Raw genomic sequence first — 22,780 nt, forward strand, 5'->3', positions numbered from 1 at the left:
ATTCTGGCTGGTCTTCAGAAACATAGGAAATCCTATTGACCATACACATTCCCAGATCCTTCTCCAGACCCAATGAATCAGAATCCTCAAGAGTGAGACCCCAGAACCTTTGTATATAAAATTCCCCCAGGTGATGCTGGCATGCATCTAGGCTTGTAAACAACTGTACTCAAGAGCTACAAGACTCCCAGATCCAAAATACCATGACAATAATATAAAGTTAGAAAGGTGATCAAAAGAATCATTTTTCTTATCACCCAATAGAGAACATTAGAAATTAAGATATATGTATAATATATATAACATATATATAATATGCATATACATATACATTTTTCTTATCACCCAATAGAGAATATTAGAAATTAAGATATATATAACATATATATATAAATGATGTTTCTCTAACCTATTCAAAATTTTTAACATTTTCTTTTTTTATATTTTATATTTTCAGATTTTCATTCTTATGTTGGTAAATAGAAGGTCACTGAGTATTTTTCATTTGTGTTTCTTCCTATAATTTAGGCATTGGTCTCTGATGCAGTCTTGTATTAATTGCATCTATGCTATCATGAAGGTAGTAGCTATTTTAATAGTGGCATTCTTTTACTGCAATTCAGCATGTAGTTTTACAACTGACTACATGAGGAGAACCAGTTTCTAGTAAGTTCTTCAGCACAATTACTGTGTGATCTTGGACAAAACATCTAACCTCCAGGCCCTCATTTTCCTCCACTGTTAAATGACAGAATCGGTCTAAATCATTTAGAATGTTCCTTATAGCCTAAAACACATTAGTCTGAGAAATGTCACATTAAATCTACATGTCTTCCTTTGTTTTCTGCTGCTTCATTTTAAAAGAGAGTCTGCATACAAATAAATGTAAAGATATTCCATGTTCATGGATTGGAAGAATTAATATTGTTAAAAATGTCCATACTACCCAAAGCAATCTACAGATTTAATGCAATCCCTATCAAACTACCCATGACATTTTTCACAGAATTAGAACAAGTAACCCTAAAATTTGTATAAAACCATAAAAGACTTTGAATAGCTAAAGAAATCCTGAGAAATAAAATAAAGCAGGAGGCATCATACTTACTGATTGCAAGCTATAAAATAGACACATAGGTCAATGGAACAAAATAGAGACCCCAGGAATAAATCCACACATATAGTGTCAATTAATCATTCTTTGACATAGATCTTAGTAATATTTTTTTTGATCTGTCTCCTCAAGCAAGGGAAATGAGCAAAAATAAACAAATTGGACCTCATTAAACTTAAAAGTTTTTGCACAGCAAAGGAAACCATTAACAAAATGAAAAGGCAACCTACTATATGTTCCCACTTATATGTGGAATCTAAAAAATAAAACGAATGAATATAACAAAACATAAACAGACTCACAGATACAGAGAACAAACTAGTGGGTTACTGGTGGAGAAAGGGGTGAGGGGAGGGGCAAGATAGGTGAAGGGTATTAAGAGGTACAAACTACTAGGTATAAAATAAGTAAGACACAAGGATGTAATGTACAGCACAGGGAATATAGCCAATATTTTATAATACCTTTATATGGAGTATAATCTATAACAATATTGAACCACTGTGATGTTTACCTGAAAATAATATAATATTGTAAGTCAACTATATTTCAATAAAAATAAATAAGACAGTCTGGGTTTTCAAAAAATTGGATACCTTGTGCTAAAGGGAGTGTGATAAATAAACAATTGTCTACTAGTTATTTACACTTCAAACCTGAGTTACCATTTTCCCAATGCAATAGGGAAGCCCAAGAGGTTGGACAAAGTTTCCAAGCGTCACTCATGTTTATTCAATCTTGTAATCAGAGGAGTGTTTTCTTATCAACCTGATTTGATTTACCTTGACATGGAAATGACTTCCTTCCCCACAACTGCTCTTCTTTCTAAATAATTTATACTCACACTGAACAATGCCAGAGAAATCAAAGTCACCAACAGAATCAAATTACAGTAATAAATGGATACACTGATAACTAATAATACTACTCAGCACTTCTATAATATTTCTCAGTCTGGAAGACATATAGAGTCATGTCTTTTACGTAAGAAAAGGAAATCCTTCTAATACTCCATTGACTATTAAAGTTTTGAGCAGAAAAGTGAGTTACCTAAGCAACGGACCATAAGAATCAAGGACCCATGTAACAATTCAGGGTGGTAACAAGCAAAATGTATGACAAAGTTCATCAGTGATATACAAAAATTGCTTTTGCTTAATAATTGGTTTTAATAATAATCTACCCATGTTATTTGATAACATACTTGACTGTGACTATGGTTAAATTAATGGAGCCAGATCAAAGCTTTACTGTATTTGGTTTTTATTTCTGTAGTGTCTATAAAAGGCATCAATGAAAATCATTTGCTACCTGCCCAGTTAGGTCATTACGCATGTATGCACATTCACTCAGGCAAACACACACTTGTATTTCTTCCAAAATATCTGCACAGAAATGATGCTCTGATTCTTTACATGTCTGTCAGTCCTGCTAACTCCACCTCAAAGATGTAGAAACTTCAAATTGTTTAAAGATGGTTTCATTCAAGCCTAACCTTATGTGAGCTTGGTTACTAAAATGGTGTGATTTCAGGACATGTGGACAGGTTCTGCTATCCAAAAACTAGATATCCCACCTGTTTGCCAAAGCCTAGAATGACTTTACCAGAAGGAAAACCTGTCACTGTATAACAGAAGAGAAAAGGCAAAAATGGAAATATCCTCAAGAGATACAGCTTATTAACTGAAAATCAATTACAATAAATATCGGAGTCATTCTACAAATCAATGTTGGGAAGGGCAGGGGATGATGAAGGAGAGAGTGGTGACTACAGGGCACTTAATAATCAGAAGACATAGCACTGCCAGCCCAGAAGACTGCGGGTGAGGGGCTGGGGTGGGGGCTAAGAAGATGATGATGGAAGCCCCATTCACTTCGACACAATTTTGCCCAGATATTTTTCAACATGCACAGAAGTGTGTTTGCTCACTCACTGCTGTCACTAACAATAATTTCTAACCCAATTCACCTCACTGCCTGAGATCATTTATAAGGTCTCTCAAACCCAGGCATTCTGATTGCAAATACCTTCATATTGTTCACAAGAGGCTGTATAGTAATTAAGAGCAACTATCTGCACACTGGCTCTGATGAAGGTGACTCAGCTACGTAAATGACTGCTAAACTTAATGGCCTAAGTAAGTCTCTATTACCTCCTCGGTAAAACGAGGGCATTAATAGTCATGACCGCAGGCCTTAGTTTGGGTTTCCCCAGAAGTAGAGATTGGGACAAGAACATGAGGGTAAGTAGTTTCTTTGGGAGGCGGTCCCTGGAAGCAGGAAGGAGAAGCAGTGAGAATGAGGCCGAGAGGGAGGACAAGCCAATCTAAGGGTGCATCACTGGGGCTACTGCAGACAACAGCAGGTCCTCCAGGGCTGTGGTCTCCTAAAGGGTAGAAGGCTGCAGCATTTATCTAGTAACCACCCAACACCCCTGCTTGAGGGTTGCTGATGGGAATCCCTGAACACCAGGGAGACTCCAAAGCAGAAATTCAAAAGAATGAAGGCACCTGCCTGAGGTGGGAGGCTGTCAGTGAAAGATGAGGCTGAGCGCCCATGCTGTGGGACATGACGGCTGCAGCTGAAATCAGAGGAGGGCTCAGGTGAGTGACCTGGAGTTCCAGAGACACCTGCTGCACTCCCATTGGTTTGTGGAGACTTAAGTTGAAAAACACATGCAAAGTACTCACTTCTGTTATATAGTTTGAAATGAATAAATGTTACTTGTTATCTTTAATGTGATGACTCCTTTTCATCTTCAGCTTATTAGTAGTAATAATTAACAGCTACAAGTTAAATACTAATTAATTAACAATTAAATAGTAATTGTCATTAGTCATCCAGTGATTTAATTATATTTTCTGTCTTCACTTCTAATTATAATTACAATGTCCTTCACAGTATACATTCAGGTAAATGCTAATAAATATTTTTATAATAAACAATTTAATAATATTTGACTATAAGCCACAATGCCTCTTACTACAGTTAGCTCAAGAAATAATTTGGTTGTTTTTTTAATTGATGTATAGTTGATTTACATTGTGTTACTTTCTGCTGTACAGCAAAGTGATGCAGTTATACATATGCATGTATTCTTTTTTATATTCTTTTCCAGAATGCTTTATCACAGGATATTGAATATAGTTCCCTGTGCGAAACAGTAGGACCTTGTTGTTTATCCATTCTAAATATACTAGCTTGCATCTGCTAACCCCAAAAGAAATAATTTTGAATCGACCTGAATTCGACGGTAACCCTTATCAAGGAGAGAATCCAGATCTTTGCATCTTAGGTTTTCTCCCTTCCCGTGGCCCTAATCCTGAGCTCATCACACTTCTAGCACTCAATAAATGCTGTTGGACTTACTTGGTTCTCTTTGTTGAAACTGCCCTGAGGCAAAGCAGTTAACAAGTTAGAGAGTTCAGGCAGTTGCTCGTTTTTGTGTTCCATTGAAACATCGATAACTGTAGTCATTAATACTGTGTCCAGCGCCTTGTGCCAAGCTGCCTATGCCCAGTCTTCCAAGCATTCAAACCACAAAAATAATCACATAACTGGTCACTTCCCAAAATGCATTCTAGATGGTTTAGTTCAGTTAAGAAACATATGGGAAAGTAATTGTAGCATTGGACTTCTGGCTCGAATTTCTCAGAAATAGTTTAAGATCAAAGGAAGAAGTCTTTACGCTTTTTAGGTAGGTTGGCTCCCTACTGATTACTTACTGGTTTGGTGGAAAACCTATCTTTTTCTTTTAATTTAATTTAATTTTTATTTATTAATTTTTTAAAATAGGTGACCAACTGTGGAATCAGGTAATGATACATTTTCTTTCTTTTTTCATTTTTTTTGGCTGCGTTGGGTCTTCTTGCTGCGTGCGGGCTTTCTCTAGTTGCAGTGAGTGGGGGCTACTCTTCATTGTGGTGCACGGGCTTCTCATTGTGATAGCTTCTCTTATTGTGGAGCACGGGCTCTAGGCATGCAGGCTTCAGTAGTTGTGGCTCACAGGCTCAGTAGTTGTGGCTCGCGGGCTCTAGAGCGCAGGCTCAGTAGTTGTGGCGCACGGGCTTAGCTGCTCTGTGGCATGTGGCATCTTCCTGGACCAGGGATCGAACCCGTGTCCCCTGCATTGGCAGGGGGATTCTTAAGTACTGCACCACCAGGGAAGTCCCTTTAATTTTATTTTTATCACATGGAGATACTATTATTGTTTACATTTTGTCAGTGAGGAAACTCAGCCACAGAGAAATTAAACAACTTGCCTAAGATTGAACAACTTGTAGGCTGACTCAGAGACCATGCTTTTAACCACTCTGTTAGGCCACCTCATTGCTGGTCACTGATGGATACTGTGACAGATGCCAGGGAACACAGCACAGCCTCTGAAGCCCAGGAGCTCACCACCTATGAGGGGGGCGGCAAGCAAACAGGCACTTCAGCACAATGAGCCCACTGGTTGTCTGGACCTTGTCCTAAAAGTACGACAAAGATGTTTTTTTTTTTAATAGATTTGCAGGTTTGTATGTATCTCTGGATACACAGAGGTGACAGATTGTGAGGGCAACAGGGAGAACCAGAGCAAAGAGACAGGAAGACTAGTTAGGAAATTCTAGCAATAGTCCAGGCAAGAGATGATGGCTGCTAGAATTAGGGGAGACACAAGGAGATTGAGACAATGTGCTGTGGTTGAGAGACAATTAGAAGGTAAAATGGTCAGGGCTTGTTAAATGACTGAATTCAAATTCGAAACCTTTGGCAGAAGCTTCCAGTGAGCCAAGTCTTAAGTCCTGTGCTCAAGCCAGGGCTGCCAGGGGAAGGGAGAAGGAACTTCCAGCCACCTGCAGCATCTGCAGCAGGACACAGGGCACTACTTCCCTCCAAGGGCTCACACACTCAGGAACATCAATAAGAAAGGAATTCAGATGGTTGGCAGCCCAAAATGAGACAAATGTCCATAAAGTGTGACAAGGAAGCATCCAAGAAGGATGACTTTCTGACCTGAGCAAACAGGGAGATGTGGTGCCATTTACTGAGATAGGAAATCCAGGAGGAGAAACAGGATTAGGAGACAGAGGAAGAAAAGAGTTTGATGCTAGGCATGATGAGTTTGAGATCTACAGAATATTCCATTCGAATGAAGTCCTACAATTCATTATGGCCAATCCCTTTCTATGGCTTTCCATGGTAATTAGGGGAAAAAGTCCCAACTGCTCCACAAGACTCAGAAACATCTGGCCTCTGGATATTGCACCAGATTTGTTTCATACCATTCTCTGCCTTGCCTGAGAACTCCAGCCACACCAGGCTTTCTTTAAGTTTCTCAAATATTTCATACCACTTTCTGCCTTAAGATCCTGGTCCAATCCACTTCCTCTGCCTGGAATGTTTTTTTCTTTCCCTTAGCCTAGTTCAAGGTATTCATTCTTCAGACTTCAGATCAAATGTCATTTCCTCAGGGAAGTCTTCTCTAAACTTCAAATGATAATATGCCCTCTTAACACTTTGTACTTACTTCTCCAGCAGTTAGCCAAGTTTAAAATGATGGATTTGTGTATTTTTGAAATTTAAGTTCATCACAATCACTTAACAAAGACGAAGACCAAATAAGATTTGTCAGTACTATATCCCAGATGCCCAGCCAGGCAATTATATACTTACTGAGGGATGAGTGAACTAGTCGGTGAATTAATGACTGAAAGAATAAATGTATGATATACATTTGGGGAAGGGAGAGCTAGCCCAAAGACACTGATGTGGGACCATCAACACAAAAAATGATAACAAGCCAGTGGAGCGTATGAAATCATTCAAGAAAGAGTGAAAGGAGAAAAGCACTTAGTATCTATTATTAACTATTAACTGTTAAGCATTTCTTAATGTGATCCATGAATCATACTGCATTGAAATTAACTAAAGATTTGATCAAGGAATTTATATTTTAGTCCAAGTGCTCCCAAGTGATCCTCATGCATTCTAAAACCTGAGAACCACTAACTTTAAGAATCAGCAGAGAAATACCCTTGACATAGCCCCAGAAGTTTGTGTTACAGACCAGGTGTTCTAAAGTCCAGAAGGAAGGAGCATAAATGTACACAAGTAGCTAAGAGCATGCTGTTGTGCACAGAGCACCAGAGTAGGATTCAAAAGTCCTGGAGTTGATACCTGGTCCCATCGCTTGCCAGTTTTACAACCTACATAACTACTAGTAATTACCTTAAGGTAACAGAGACTTGAAGAGGTTGGCTCTCTCACTGGTGTTTTATGAGAATTAAATACATGTGATAGTTAATTCTAAGAAACATGAAAATTGCTTTATGTGTTTAGAAAACGCAAAGGGAATGTTGATCAACTTGGGAATTTTCCTACTGATTTTCCTCACATAGTAAAATACCACCCTGTTAACACTGAGTGAATTCACATCTGTCTCTGTGCATGCCCACGTGAGTGTGTGTGTCTTCAATTGTAATCACTAAAGAACAAAATAGAAAATGAAAGCCATGGGCTTTCCACAAGACATCATTAAGCATCAGAAAAGGTGTTAAAGAAAGAGGAAAAAAAAGAAAGAGGAAGCTTAACCTACATTTCTGGGAAATAATATCATATTCAGTCTGTCATTTCTTGTTGCCACTATTACATGCAGCCAACAATTTCATTTCTCACAAGTTTCACAGAAATGGTACCTGGATAATCACGTTGCCTGTAATAATATCATGTAAAATGGAAGACGGGTCTGATAGCTTGAGTGCTGGCTTATGATTTGGGAGAACAGCTTGTAACTGTAGCTCTGCTTACAAATCTGTGCTGTCAGGTAAATCAATGTTTCGCCACCTCAGGTTTCCATCTTATAAAATTGAATAGCAATACTTAATTTCTAAAATCCCAAACTAGGCAGCAGTGAGTAAGCACATAGAATCTGGAAAATAAATGCCTAATTCTAAATCCTGGTTCTGCTACTTCTTAGTTTTTTTTTCTCCTCTTAGAAGAAATATAGTGTCTCTGTTTCTCATCTATAAAATGGAGATGATAATAATAGTACCTAGCTCATAGGATTATTGTGAGGATTATATAACTTAATATAGTATAAAATATTTAGAATAGTGTCTGGCACATAAAAAAGCACTCAATAAGTGTTACCTGTTATTAAGCTACCTATCTTATGGGGTTCCTAAGAAAATTAATGTGTGTGCTTGTGTGTGCCAATGCTACATTAAAAAATATCCACACACACATCAAGTTTCATACTTAGAAATTAGTACTATCCTTTTCAAAGTAGTAACCATGGTTGAACTGGGGAAGAAGTAAGGGATAAGTTGGAAGTGAAGATGATTGGAGGGAGTAGAGAGAGATACATTTATTCTAAATAAGGTGACACTGCTCAAAGTATCTTTGGGATCTTTGGGGACTGCCTACAGAGTCATATCACAGTCGCTGGAATCTGCTGAATGTTAGTCATTTTTATCCTCTAAGGGTTTCTTTTATTTTTGGAAGTAGCTGAGACCCAGCATGAACCAAGTTTGATGAAAGAGGTAGTTGACAAGATTCCATAACATACTTTCCTTTTCAAATGAAGAAGAAGAAAATGCACACCATAGGTTGGAATAAACCATGGATGGTGAAGAAGTCCATTAATGCATTTAGTTCCTTCTGGTCTTGTAGTCTATGGAGGCAACCTAAGCTAATACCTTATCATGGGGAACAGTTCTGTTTGCAGTCAGGGCATCCCGGCAATCTTTGACTCAGCATCAAGTCATTCTCCCTGCAAATTGGGCTCAGTCCTTGGATGCCAGTGGAACAATCAAACTTTTTTTTTTTTTTTTTACCTATATTAGAGACTCATTCCTGACCATGGACCTCAGTTCAGGCAACTAGGTCGCTCTCTGGATGACCTATTTAGTATATCAATCCCACTGGGATTTGCTTTCCTCTTAATAGTTCCCATTCTGGGATGTTCAGATCCTTTCCTAGTCCCTAACTAGGTAACCAATGTCCAATCAAAAAAGAAGCCTTCCTGGAGAAAATTCTTGCCCACCTCACGTCCCCAGTTCTCTTTGTTCCTGGCTGTTCTGTACCTCCCCAGCTGATAAGCAGAGTTAGACTCTCGATGCCTTAGTAGCCATCTGTAGCCTGAGGTATACTTTCCAAGTAGCAGATTTTCTTCTGCTGCACTGGACTTTCTCTCCTCACTTCCTCTTGGAATTTATCCCAGAGCCTGAATCACCCCTGTGGGTATATCTATTTCAGGTCCCATCTCCTCCAATTCTAATCTAATCAATAACAATTGATTAGGCTATACTTTGCTGTGTCTTACACCAGGCTACAGAGTCTCTTTATTTTATTCCACACCACATAGAAAATTCTCACATGATTCACAATTTCTATAGAATATATCTCTCTATTTGAACTTGCAGAAAGTGTATGAACAATGACATTAGCCAAAACAAACAAACAAAAACCTATCCACCTGAGATTTTGACATAATACCTTTTCTTGAATCTCTGGAATTTGGAAATCGCACTGCAGGCTTTGAAGTGATACTCTTAGTACAATCTGGAAATCACCATCTTTCATCGTCAGTCAATACTTCCCCTGAAAAATGTGTTTTTAGTTTCCCTACAAAGACAAGTGTTCCAGGTATATAGCTGGGAGCCATTAATAATTATAATAAACAAAATCTTTGAACCCTGCATTTTCATTGTTCCTGTTAATAGCCGGCTTTCGTTTATCCTTGTGAATTTCTTCCCTACCTCCTGTAAAATGCTTTCATTTCTCAAAAACTACTATTATCGGCACTTCCTCACTCTTAATAAAGTCTTTTAATGTGACAAGTGTCACCCTCCAGATTTTGTAAACTTCTTAAAAATGTGATAATATCTCATCCTAAATTATTATCACTCACTTTGTGTTAACAGAGATCAATACTTACTCCAGAAGCTAACACAAAACTGGCTGATCTTAAAAGCACAACTTATTTGTATGCTTAAAAATATGAGCTATGCCTTTTCATGACAAGACTTGCCCACACCTGCAATGGGATGTCATGGAAAGAGCATCAGATGCTGAATTCTATCGTACGTACATGAATTTCCATCAATATTCTTATTAGCTGTATAGACTTTGACCTGCTTTTGCCTCATTAAGACTCAGTCATCTCATTTGCAAAGTGGGGCTAATACTACCCAACAAGGATTAAATATGTACTTAAAATTTCTAGAGGTGAATAGGATAGGAAGGTGTTAAATATGTGTTGGTTCTGTCCCTATCTGTTAGCTCCATCTCACACCAGCATATACTCTAAGACCTTTGGGTCCTCTTGGAACATACCACCATTACCTCTCTCCCCACGCAACTAATTTATAAACACATTTGTATTCTGAGTCCCAGTCCTGTCTCCTAGAAGAATTACTCCCTTAGGTATTTTGGGCTTTCTGTCTAGCAAGAAGTAGAGATGCCAGCTGTGTCTAATGCCTGTAAGGGCCCTTGGCCACTTCACTCTTCACAGGTCTCCTCTCTAGATCATAATCTATTTCAAAAACCAAGACAATCACTTTATATTACAGGTAATTCTAGAGTATTTAGAAGCAAACAATACTAAACCAAAAGTGTATTGCTATGCACAGCGTTTTAATAGAACATTTTACAAATGCTTTGCCTTCTGCTATTACCAGTACTGCTATACTTGCCTTGAAGAAGGATGTTTCAATTTCAAGGAATACATATATTGTTCTCTATATTTTAATGTGTATAAATTACCAAAACCTTTTCATAAGTGTAATAAACTACTGCTCTGGAGAATTAGAAAATCATTCTTCATTTTAAGAAAATTATTCACACATTCTCTTAGACTGATTCTATCTCTTCTAATTTGAAAAGAAAGAGATGAAACAACACTATGCAGGAAGGTATAATATTTGCTGTACAGTGCGTAGCAGCACTCTTCAATTGTGCTATGATGCTCATCTGCATCAGGCAGCATGTTAAAAAGGCAGACCCCATCGCTCCTGACCTAGACTCTCCGCAGGGGAGGCCCAGAGGCACTCAAAAATTTAAGAAGCACCTTGTGATAGACAAACTTGAGCCAACAAACCTCCAAAACTTAGTTGAACTATTTATTCTTCAACATTAAACCTGGAATTTAAGTAAATTCAACTAAGTTTTTAGAGATGTATAAGTTACATCATCATAGAAAGAAAGATGTGATTAACGGAGCCAAAGGAGTGAAAAGTCCTGTTTGCACTCTCCATCACATTTTCCCTACTGTACTATATTAAAATATATCTAGTAAAATTGTCTTTTTGATGGAAAGAAAGAAAACTAAAGTTTATTTGAATTCTAAGGGTTCTCCACTTTGTATGGAACTAGATAGCCAAGCAACTTAGAAAGGAGTCTAGCATTTAGACTAGACGAGATAAATAAATATGTGTGGGCTAGATAAATTTGCCAGATACTGGGGCAGGCTCTGGCATTACAGTAGCAACAGCAGGAACAATTCACTCATGGACTTTATAATCTGTCTAGGAGCAGCCTCTTTCAGAACATACAGACAGCCTGGAAACGGCATTTCAGAACAAAACAAAATTTTTGTTATTTGCTAGAAAAATTTACTGCAAACTGACTTTAGAATCAGGTAAAGTGTACTCAGACTTCAAAACAGCATCCTTCAAGCAGCTGCTGTACACTATTTATTGGGCTCTACAAGCCTTGATTTATAAGATGAACCATGGATTTGAAGTAGAAAAACTGGGAATGAACTATTTCATAACAAAACCCTAGTGCCTTTCCTATTAGTCCTGTTTTCTCATGAAAATCCTTTAGCTGGAATAAGGCTCATGGCTCATGCCTCCTCCATTTTCATCATGTTTCTCCACCTTCAAACATGAACAAAACAACCTTTGAGGTGAGTAAGCATATGGCTGCTCTAAATAAACAAATTAGCCATCTATTTAATTCTGGATTCACCCCCTTAGTAACTGTATGACACTGAACAAGTTATGGAAGTTTTCAGCATCTCAGTTTCCTCACCTGTAAAATGAGATAATAATGGAATCAAATTCATAGTGATGTTGTAGGAAGCAAAGGGATAAAAAAGCAGATAAACTGCCTGGAAAGTGCCTGGTATATAGTAGTGCTCAATAATAAGTTTTTATCTCTAATCATACTTCTGAACTCTCAGGAGATAAAGTCATAGTCTTAGCAATTATAGGTCACAGTTTGGATTTGGATTTGACTTCAAAGCTTGTGCTTTTTATTTAGTATCCTGCTTCCCTTGATTCAGGCATTCATCCAAGGTATTAATTCAGTGCCATCTCTGTATAAAGCACTGGTCTAGGCACAGTGCAGATGAAGGGATGAAAAGACAAGACCTCTGGCCTTCAGATTACAGTTTAGAAGAGAACATGAGGAATGCACATAAATTGTCATTGCATAAGGTGGAAGCCACAGCCATAAGAGATAGGTATAGGGAAATTCAGAGGAGATAATAATTAATTCCAGTTGATGGGTGGTGAAGGGCTAGAGGTAGGGGATCAGATGTTCACCGCCATGGTGTGGGTTTCAGGCCAGCTACACAAGCAGGCTCCAGCAACAAGAGAAGAATATGGCCTCATGGGGGTTCTGGCTACACACAGTCTAAAATCTCTTTCCCCACTGGCCTGCTGTTCAAGGTGAAGATTCCCAGAAACACTAGTACCAAACATCCACGTACATTGGGGTCTTTAAAAAATCCCTCTTTACCAGGACCCTGAAGACAAAAGTTGAAATAAATGATTCAAATTTATGAGCTAACATTTCCATCAAGCAATGACAGGAGAATCGCATCCCACATCGTTTACAGCAAGAGCTCTAAGGTCCAATCTTGCCAGGTTAGTAATGGAGAAAAGACAGCACTGCTACCTAATGGTGACTGGGTGGTCATGGAGAGAAAAATCTGTTGGCATCTACCCAAAGCCCAGTAAGCAGATGGCCATGGACATGAAACCCATCATGACGACCGGCAGCTCATTGGGATGCTCTGAGCCGGGAAGGGGCCTGAAAAATGCCCTTCTTTGGCTGCCCTTCCTCATGAGGCATATTGGCGGCACAGGAAGGGGACAATTGCCTGACTGCTGCCAAAGGGAGAAGAGATGGCCTTTAAAATCTAGGCTACCGCAACCTCCTGGGTAGTCAATCTGGTGCCTTTCAAGCAACCAGAGAGCATCTTAAAGACGTGTGTATGATTTCCTCTAGGATAAATGATATCCAACAGATTCCATTCAAAGCTGGCTCATAGGATAACAAGCCAAGCTCCAAGAAGTAGAGGGGTCTGAGTTCTCTGTTGTCAGGCCTGGTGTGTCAGGTATGTGATACCGATTGTTTCACCTTCTTAGGATTCTGAAGTGGGTGATGTGTGGATAACCAAGTGTATTTATGTCTTCTGAGGATAAGTGCCACTGAATGACTAGGATTGTTAGCTATGTAAATGGTCATTATCAGTAACAATCTACCTTGCAGAAGTTTGCTAATTTGGGGTATTTTTTAAGTTAATGAAGATCCACTTTTTTTCTGAAATGTATAGTTTCATTATATTTATAATATTGCCTAACATTTCAGATACCTTAACCAGTTAGCATTAAAACGTTCATGTATTGCATCACAACAGACAAACACAAACATATACACACACACTGCTTATTCTTAATATGCCTTTAAGTAGACCTCTCTGAATCCATAGTAAGTAAAATACACTGCCAAAAAGCTGACCTGTATTTGAAGAAACTATGAACTGAGTTTCAGTAATAAGAATATATAATATTAAAAGTCACTCTGAAATAAGATAGACATTATTCCAATATGAATTACATTTACATAAAAATTTTGACTACTTGGCCCTTTCAAATCAATTTTAAAGATAGTTGAGAACTTTTCCCTGAAAAAAATAACAACCAAAAAACACAGCCAATGTACCCAAGATGCCCTTGACTTATATTGTTCTTTAAATAAATTACATAAGATATGTTGTTTTATATGGACAGAATTTTAGAGCAGAGAACCCTGATAGTTATTTCACTTGTTTTAGGGCCTGAAACAGTTTAACCATAAAGGTATCTGATTATTCAATGATCCACCCATGTCAACCAGAAAATGGCCAGTTTGGAGTAGTATCTGATCACAATTTTGCTTAAGAAAAAGAAGCCATAATCAGCTACCGGCTGAAGAAATTATTATATTATTTCATAATAGCAAGTAACACTTGATCATAAAAATATATACCTTTATGGAGTATTATGTACAGTAAGTATTTTAAAGATGACAATGCCATAATCAAGGAAACCATTGACAATAGGTAATTCATTAAAACTGAGATTATCTCAAACTACCCCAAAGATATAAAGAGATAAGCATGCAAATAACATAAATGGTAAGGGATTGAGGTAAGTGCAGATGAAGTTTGGTTGATAAATAAAAAGTCAAAAAAATTTTTATTTACATGCAGCTAGTTTTCCAAAGTATATGATCCAAAATTGTTCCCCCAGGAGGTCAAGTAAAATTATTAGGTAAGGTACTGCTTTCATTTCCATAATGGGCAAGAGACCTCTACTCCACTCTTTAGGAGGAAGCTACTCAACTCTATCTCCTTTATCCTCCAAAAGAGTGACTTGTGACCACTCAGGTACAGCCTAGGGTTTTGGCTCTAATACCCTCCCTCAGCTGCATCGGTAGGTAGTGAGGGAGGTTGTGGTCCTCCATGGTATGGGCTGGGGTTGGCTGTGCAGAACTAGCTCTTCCTGCTGGCAGGCTCCAAAGTAAAGATTTGTTGGGAAAAGGAGTGGGAAATCTGGGAGTCCATGTTTCCTAATTCTTTAAGATTAATTTTATCTTTCTCCCAATCCCTGTAAAACCTAACAGGACCAAAAAGTAGACCCCAGGCTGCTCTTTGATTTCACTCATCCTTCCTTTGATAACTGATGCAATAAAGTTGGAAATATGAAATGGGGTTTTTGCTTAATCCGAGCACAGAAATCTTAAGCCACAGAGTATAGGGCTTATTTTACTATGACCTATTTGAAAACACTTTGATTTTAAATCATCAAGCCCAACTTGTTGGGGGAGTTGAGTGAAATAAAATCCTTCTCAGAATAAACATGCAAATTCCTTGAAAGTAAATTCCTTCCCCCAAGAGTAAACATAGAACATGCTCTAAAGAACACCACCCAATGGTAAAACACAATGAGCTCATAATGTAGCATTTAAACATAAATACCTCCAGCCAGGATCTTCGCTTCCAATTCTGCCATTTGCTTCTTATAGGCTTTCAAAGCTGCTTCTTTGAAAGAGGGACGAATCTGCTTTGGCTTTATGATTTCCAGGGGCTTTTCAGGGATGTTTTGGTTTTCATCTTCTTTTATTTTCATTTCAGCTGATGTTTCCTTTAAGGGTTCCAATCCCCCTTCACTAACCACATCATTTGCCTGCCCATCATAACCCTCATCTTGTGGGGTTTCATAAGGTGTTTCATATGAAGGGTGATCATATTCCTGAATTTGTTCATCTGTTTCAGTAATACTAGTCCTGTTTTCTAGCTTAGCAAGGACTTGTTCCATCACTTCAACATAATCTGTTTCATTATCAGCCACTGGTTCACTATAGTCCCCCTCATCCTCTGCTTTGTAGTAATAAGGCTCTGTGTAGACATCAGAATCAAGCGTGGTACTTGATTCATTTGCAGTTGATTGGGATAATGTTCGAAATCTCCCAATTAAGGAAGAGCCGCTGTCCTCATACCCACTGAGACTCTGTGTGCTTTTGTTCCATACCACTTCCAAGGCTGATTTAGCCCTCTGTAGTGTGGATCCAAATTTTGGGAAGCTGAAAGCCTTATCAGTAAGGTCAATGCTTAATCGACTATGCCAAGATTTGGGTGGGGCATCCCCTGAATCATCACTTTGCAATTCACTTTGACTTCGATACATTATGGACAACTGGTTTTGGTTTTGGTACAGCTCATTAGAATTAGCTTCCTGATAAGAATTATACTGGCCAACCCACTGTCCTTGTGGTTCATTATCCAACCCAGGGCATGGAGATGAGTTGTCATCTTGGGTTAAATCATAGCTCTCAGAGTCATCCTGAAGGACACTGTGGCACTTTCCCAAGTCTTCTAGGTCTTTATGGTAAACATCTAGCTGTTGATCAGATAGACTGTTTGTGTCATAGTCAAAAACTTCCTGGGTGGATGAATCTAAACCTAAATCAGCTCCTTGCTCTACTTGATTCCATTCCTTCCATGGAGAAAGATCTTCATGTAAAGAGAGCTGAGAATCACTGTAGTGACTCTGATCTCCAGATGCACACACCATGCTATTACTCACTCCACTGTCCACAGTTTCTGTGTTCTCAATTTCACCCTGTACTTGGACACCCTGAGAAGCCCCATTCAAACATTGATCCTGAGGGCTGTCATACAAGGTAGGTGTGCCCTCCTGTTTCCTCTGCCAAAGTTCCCGGTCTGAAGACGACAGGAGGGAGCTTCCATTAGTTCTAGTGAAAAACTGATTTTCTGAAAAATCCTCCGAATAAGATTGACACAATTTGGAAAAGTCTGATTCAGAATGACTAAGTTTAGTGGTGAAAAAATCGCTCTGTGAGTGCCAGAGAGGTGTTGCATCTGCATAATAGGTTGTGGTTTGCTTTGCCAAGTTATCCGATTCTGGCAAATGCAAGGAAATTTTATCATATTCTGATTTATTTGCAATTCTGCTGCTACTAGAAGTTTTATTCTTGGCTCTAGCATTGTGTGATTTTGAACTTGACTTGGAAGTACTTCCTTTTGTTGGAAACTCTGACTTGGAAAGCACAGCATAACTGTTTCTGTTTAGGTCAGATTCCAGCTCTCTATCACTGTCATCAGGTGACTGCCAACTGTTCTTCTTGCTTTTGGGCTCTGGAGTAGACAGCTTTATATCCATGCTCTCATATGTCTGGGAGGATGGTATCCCTCTCTCTTTTCTTTCTCTGATGTCATGAGTAAGAATATCTGTCGAGATTCCGATGCCTGTTCCTTTGAGTTTATATGATTTTTTTAAGACGGAATCCCTTTGCTGAGGGGTTTCAAAATACACAAGGATAGGTCGAGGCTTTGCATTGGGGCAATCCCTTTGGTGTCCTATCCTCTGAGCAAATTCAATTTTAATAGCATTTGGTGCATCTGAAAAACCCATTTTATCTATTAGAATTTGGTACACCACACTTTCAATGTATTCAAATCTTTCTTCAGGCACATTTAAGAATCTCAGGCTTGCCTTGTTACCCATATGACCTAAGTGTTTAATATAATCATGGATGTCTCTGGTTTCCCTCCGAGACTGGACAAACCCTGTACGGAGCTGCTCAATTTCACTTTGTACAACCTCCACGCTGCTGGACATCTCATCAATGGAATGCTTGAGAGCATTGACATGCCCTCGGAGTTCAGAAAGTTCTGTTTCAATCTGACTTATTCCCTGAAGTTCCTTAAAGATCATTTCCATGACATCCTGTGTTTGGCTAATGCAGCCAGAGGAACTGAATCCGGCCTCCAGGGCACTGGTCTTTGGGTTTCGGGCAGTTCTGTCCAAAGATTTGCTTCTGATTCCCCAGGTTTTCTTCATTGTGCTCAACTCTGAATCCGAGGAGACACACTCTTGACTCTTTTTCCATTTCCTCAGTTTGCGTAAAGCTCCTAGTTTTAAGCTATGCAGAGTGCGTTCCCCATCAGAGCTCCCCTCTGAGGGTGCCAGGCTGCTTGAACTCTTCCTGTTGCGTCTAACTGGCATCGTGCGTGTTGACTGTGCCTGGTTTTCTGTACTGCTCCTTAGTTCACTGAGTGATTCTGAGTAGGAGCTCTCAATGGAAGATAACTCCTGAAGGAGATCCTCATTATCACCATTGGTTATATGAATATTTTTCTGGAGGCCATTGGCAATAGCTACTCGGTAACTGAACGTGGGGGAGAGGGAAAATTCTTTGTTAGCCTCGTCTTCTTCAGTGGATAAGTTGCGAGCGGATGAACACTTTGCAATCTTCTTTACAGTGCTTTTCAAGGTATTAGAAAATTTAGGGGGTTTGGTCTGGCCAGCAGTAAGAACGTCTTGATCCTTTTTCAGCTGACGATTCTTTTTTTTGGTTGTATTTCCCAATTTCTTTGCAAACATTCCTTTGCAAAGCTTATGGATGTAAGGTAAAATCAGGCTCTTGAAAAGATTAGCCACCATGGAGAGCAATTAGTGCAAGCTTTTCTGCCCCAAAGAAGTAAATAAGGTATCAGGATGGAAATCTGTAAATCCAAGGCCAGCATCACTGTTCAGATGTTCTGTGAATCACTGAAAATAGCAGGAAGGGCCGCTGTGGCTCTGCCACAATGTCAGTGTCCTGGGAAAACCAGAAGCCAAGCTCCATTTATGAAAGACATTCATTCACTCTTGGAGGAGGGGTTTCGTGAATCGCTTTCATTTCCACATAACTTAATGCAGTACCTAAAAGAAAGGAACGTTAAAATGAACATCAGAATTCAATCCTAGATTTATCCCATTTCCAACATTTTTCAAAGCTATTCAAGATACACAGCGTGTGAAAAATTGCAGAGGGGACAGGGAAATATCTGAATTTCAACACAGTTACTTTTAAAAAAACTAGTTAAAGCAAATCAGAACCAATAACTATGTTTAAATTATAATTTTCTTTTCCTAAATCACTTATGGGTGGACACAATTAAAATACGAGTAAAGGTAATAATAATTATTTAGAAAATGTTGTGTAAGGTGACAGGCAAATTTAAAAAGCTATATTACCTGCATGGTCTTATCATTTCCACTTTATATCTTTTCCTACAATTACATTTACTTATACAAACATAAACATTTCAGTCTAAATGTATTCCCCCCACCTCAAACATTTAAAATTCATCAAATTAATATTACCCATGTAGGTAAGATTTTTTTAATGCAAATAATCTTGTTATTCTAGGTATTCAATGATTGATAATTTCTTAAATAATGACTAAAGTAATTCAAGTAAGAAAACATTTCATGTGATGACATAAATACCAAGAGAAAATACATCTTGTATAGGCATCAAATTTGTCAATGGAGTATCATGAATTGAAAAAAATAGTTATATCAAATTTAGGCATTGTAATAACAATAAAAACACAATAGGAAAATATATTTGAAAATGAGGATAACACATCTTAGTTCTGAGAGGATGTGGCTTGAGAAAGCAAAGCCACCTTAGGCAACCAGTGCAGCCTTGTGGCAGGTGGCAGGAAACCCATCCCCAGGGTTAGGACCATGACTGAAGATAGAACACCAAATCACAAAAACAAAATTGTACCACAAATGAAACATGTCTAAAGATAATCAAACATTGGTTGAATATAATTCATCCTATGATTTGGTATTTTATAATGCAAATGACCACACAAGTAAATCATATTTGTGATAGCTAGTTTTTTGAATTACATGAAGAAGAAGAAGACAGTTTACATTAATTTTGCTGCTTTACCAGCACTGTGCCCTGTATGTGGTAGGTATTCACACACAATTTTGTTGAATTGAACTTACTATTTTATCACTGAAATATATCACAGAATAATAGTAATGACCAAAAGCCTTTGTTGCTATCAAACTATGGATTTGGGTACATAAATAATCTATTTAATTCTTTAAAGAATACATCACAAACTGCACATTGTTTTAGGAGCCTGATGGCTCTTTATCATCTCCCTGTACTTGGAAATCTGCCAATTTCACTTTACTAGGGTCCTGCAGGGACTTGGGGAATACATTCTCTGGCCAGGAGCCAAGCTTCACAAGAGACAGGGCACTGCAATGAGAAAGGGAAGAAAAAAAGATGGAGGAGAGAAACAGACAGACTCTAAACCCATGTCTTCCGGGTTTCATAAGCTGTTAGAGTCTAATTCTGCTTGTCTGAAACAATTTGGTATTCATTCAGAATTACATGCCATGTTTTCTACTAATAAAAATTGCAAGAAATTAATTCCTGAATTAAATTCAAAAAATATTTATTGTATTCCTATGTGACCTCTCCTTGTGGAGAGAAAAAAAAAGACTTTAGAAAGTTAAGTAATGGGGATATATGTATACATAGAGCTGATTCACTTTGTTGTACAGCAGAAACTAACACAACATTGTAAAGCAATTATATTCCAATAAAGATGTTAAAAAAAAGAAAAAGAAAAGAAAGTTAAGTAGCAGTAGGGTAGATAAATTATTTTAAAACCAACTTTGATAAAATAAATTGTTCCACTAATCACTCAATCTAAGATCCTGGGTCTCTCAAACCTGGAAACAAATACCTGCTTTTTATTTAAATGAACGCAGCAATTTTGTCAATGCCTCTAAAGTTTTCATGAAATTGTGTCTAGACTTCTTGACCTGCATTACTAGTTCAGAGCTATTGTTCTAGACTATAACGGTTGGAAAATTTTTGAACAGGAAAATTCAATCTACATTGAAGCCCTGCTTCAAAACGCAAGCCTGCGGACATGTGGGCATAGCTGCACAGACGAACTCACTTGCTCTGTATTCCAACCATACAGGACAGCTTGTTATTCACTACAGGCTCTACGCTCTTTCACACCTCAGTAACTCTTCTATTCTCTCCACCTAGAATATCATTCATGTCTAGCTCTTCTTATCTGTAAAAATTGTGTTTCAACTTCAAAATCATTTGTCCAGTGAAGACTCCACTGACCACCCACACTGAGCTTTTCCCTCTCTTTGCCACACTCTCCCACAACCCAGTGCATAAGCAATTCGAATTCTTCTGTATTATAACCTCATTTCTGTCTCCATCCACTGGACTATGTCCTCTTTAAGGGTAAGCCTATGACTTGTCCAATTTTAAACATCCTGAACCCAGCAGACATAATAAACATTCAATAAATGGTTATTGAAGAATTGGTCCAAAAGGTACAATGTTTCAGTTATGCAAGATGAATAAGCCCTGGAGATCTACTGTACATCGCAGTGCTGTTAGTTAATAATACTGTATACTTAAAATTTTGCTAAAAGGGTAGATCTTACGTTGTGTTCATATCACAAAATAATAATAATTATAAAGAAGGAAAGGCAGGAGGAAACTTTGGGTGATGATGGATATGTTCATAGCATAAATCTTGGTGATGATTTCACAGATGCATACGTACCTCCAAATTAACCCACATTTCAGCTACCTATTAGTGTCTTCACCTGGTTGTCTAAAATTAAACTCCATACAACACCTAGTCATTTTCCCAAATTATTGATCTCAACTAATATCATATCATCATAGTTATTAATTTACCCAAGACATATACCCAGGAATCATTCTAGATTCAATATGATCCATCCCATATTCATACTTGATGTATGTCCCCTTATCCCACTAGTGATGCCTTAGTTCTGAACTCCACAATTTCTCATCTGGACCACTACAGTTGTATCCTATATGGTATTCTTAGCTCTAATTTGGCCCTTCTCTCAAATCCTCCTCTCTAAAATTAATATATTTAAAAGATATAATTCCTTCTACTTAAGACACTACCTTTCTCAGCAGTTTCATTTCCTGTCACTCCCCCAAGCACATCTGCCCAAGGCACTGAAGTAGTAACTGTTCCCTGATTACCGTATTGTTGCCTCACCGATGTGTCCATGCTGTTCCTTCTGCCGCCATCCTTTCCCCTTCCCTCTATCCCCACATGCCTCACTCATGAATATCTCTATATATTCATCTATGTATCTTAGATCCAGCAGGGACCAGCATCATCTTGTTTGACCTCTTCAGAGTCCAGCACTTCCTCCTCTGTGCTCCCACCATACCTTGAATGTACCTTTGTTATGGTAAATGACAGTACAGTAATTATTTGTGTGAAATATTTTATTTATATGTCTATCTCTCAAATCTGACTGTGATTTGAAGGGCAGGGGCTATGTCCTATTTAACTTTAAATATCTATGTTACTTGATATGTAATAGACTCATAATGTTTGCTGGACAAATGAATAAATATATGAACAAATGAATGAATGGACAAACAACAAGCCCATGAATTACGAGATAAACGATAAAGATACAAAGAAGCCTGAACTAGCTGAACTGGGCCTTAAATGATCCAGAGAAAGAAAATCAGTATAAGCAGAAGGGAAGCATCACAAACATTCATGTCATGTCCAAAGATGGAGAAGCACCCACCTTGGAGAGAGATGGGAACTAAAGGGAGATGGGTCTGGGTGGGCAAAACCTAAACAGAATGTGGAAAGGTTTGAAACTTAGGCTTAGAAGCGCTATTTGATGAAGAGGCACTAACGGTTATTGGTTTTCAGCACGGCCTCTGGATTCAGATCACCTGCATTGGAATTCCAGTCCTGAGGCATATTACAATAGTTGGATGAGCTTGAGAAAGTCACTTCTATACTGCCTTCACTTGTACATTTATTAAACTGGGACAGAAATACTACCTCCTCATGGGATATTTGTGATGAGTTAACACATGTGAAGTTCCAGAGCAAAGCCCAGTACATATTAGTTGTCATGAGAACTAAGAAGGCTGTTGAAAAGATGCAAGAAGTAATGACAGAAGATTCATAGTGTGGTATCTCTTGTGAAAATTAAGGTAGATAGAAGTAGGAGGAAACTTAGGAATCCTGCTATGTTG

General features: G+C 38.3%; 1 protein-coding gene across 1 annotated transcript in view; it reads right to left on the reverse strand.

Moving 5' to 3' along the window:
- UNC13C (unc-13 homolog C) overlaps positions 1 to 18,344 on the reverse strand; it is a 591,483-nt gene extending 573,139 nt beyond the window's left edge. The window contains 1 exon segment of the mRNA XM_036844585.1: positions 15,351 to 18,344. Coding sequence (XP_036700480.1) covers positions 15,351 to 18,339 — 2,989 coding nt within the window. The 5' untranslated portion in view covers positions 18,340 to 18,344.
- Positions 18,345 to 22,780: the final 4,436 nt, after the last annotated feature.

This window comes from Balaenoptera musculus, chromosome 2 (genome assembly GCF_009873245.2).
Source record: "Balaenoptera musculus isolate JJ_BM4_2016_0621 chromosome 2, mBalMus1.pri.v3, whole genome shotgun sequence".
NCBI lineage: Eukaryota > Metazoa > Chordata > Mammalia > Artiodactyla > Balaenopteridae > Balaenoptera > Balaenoptera musculus.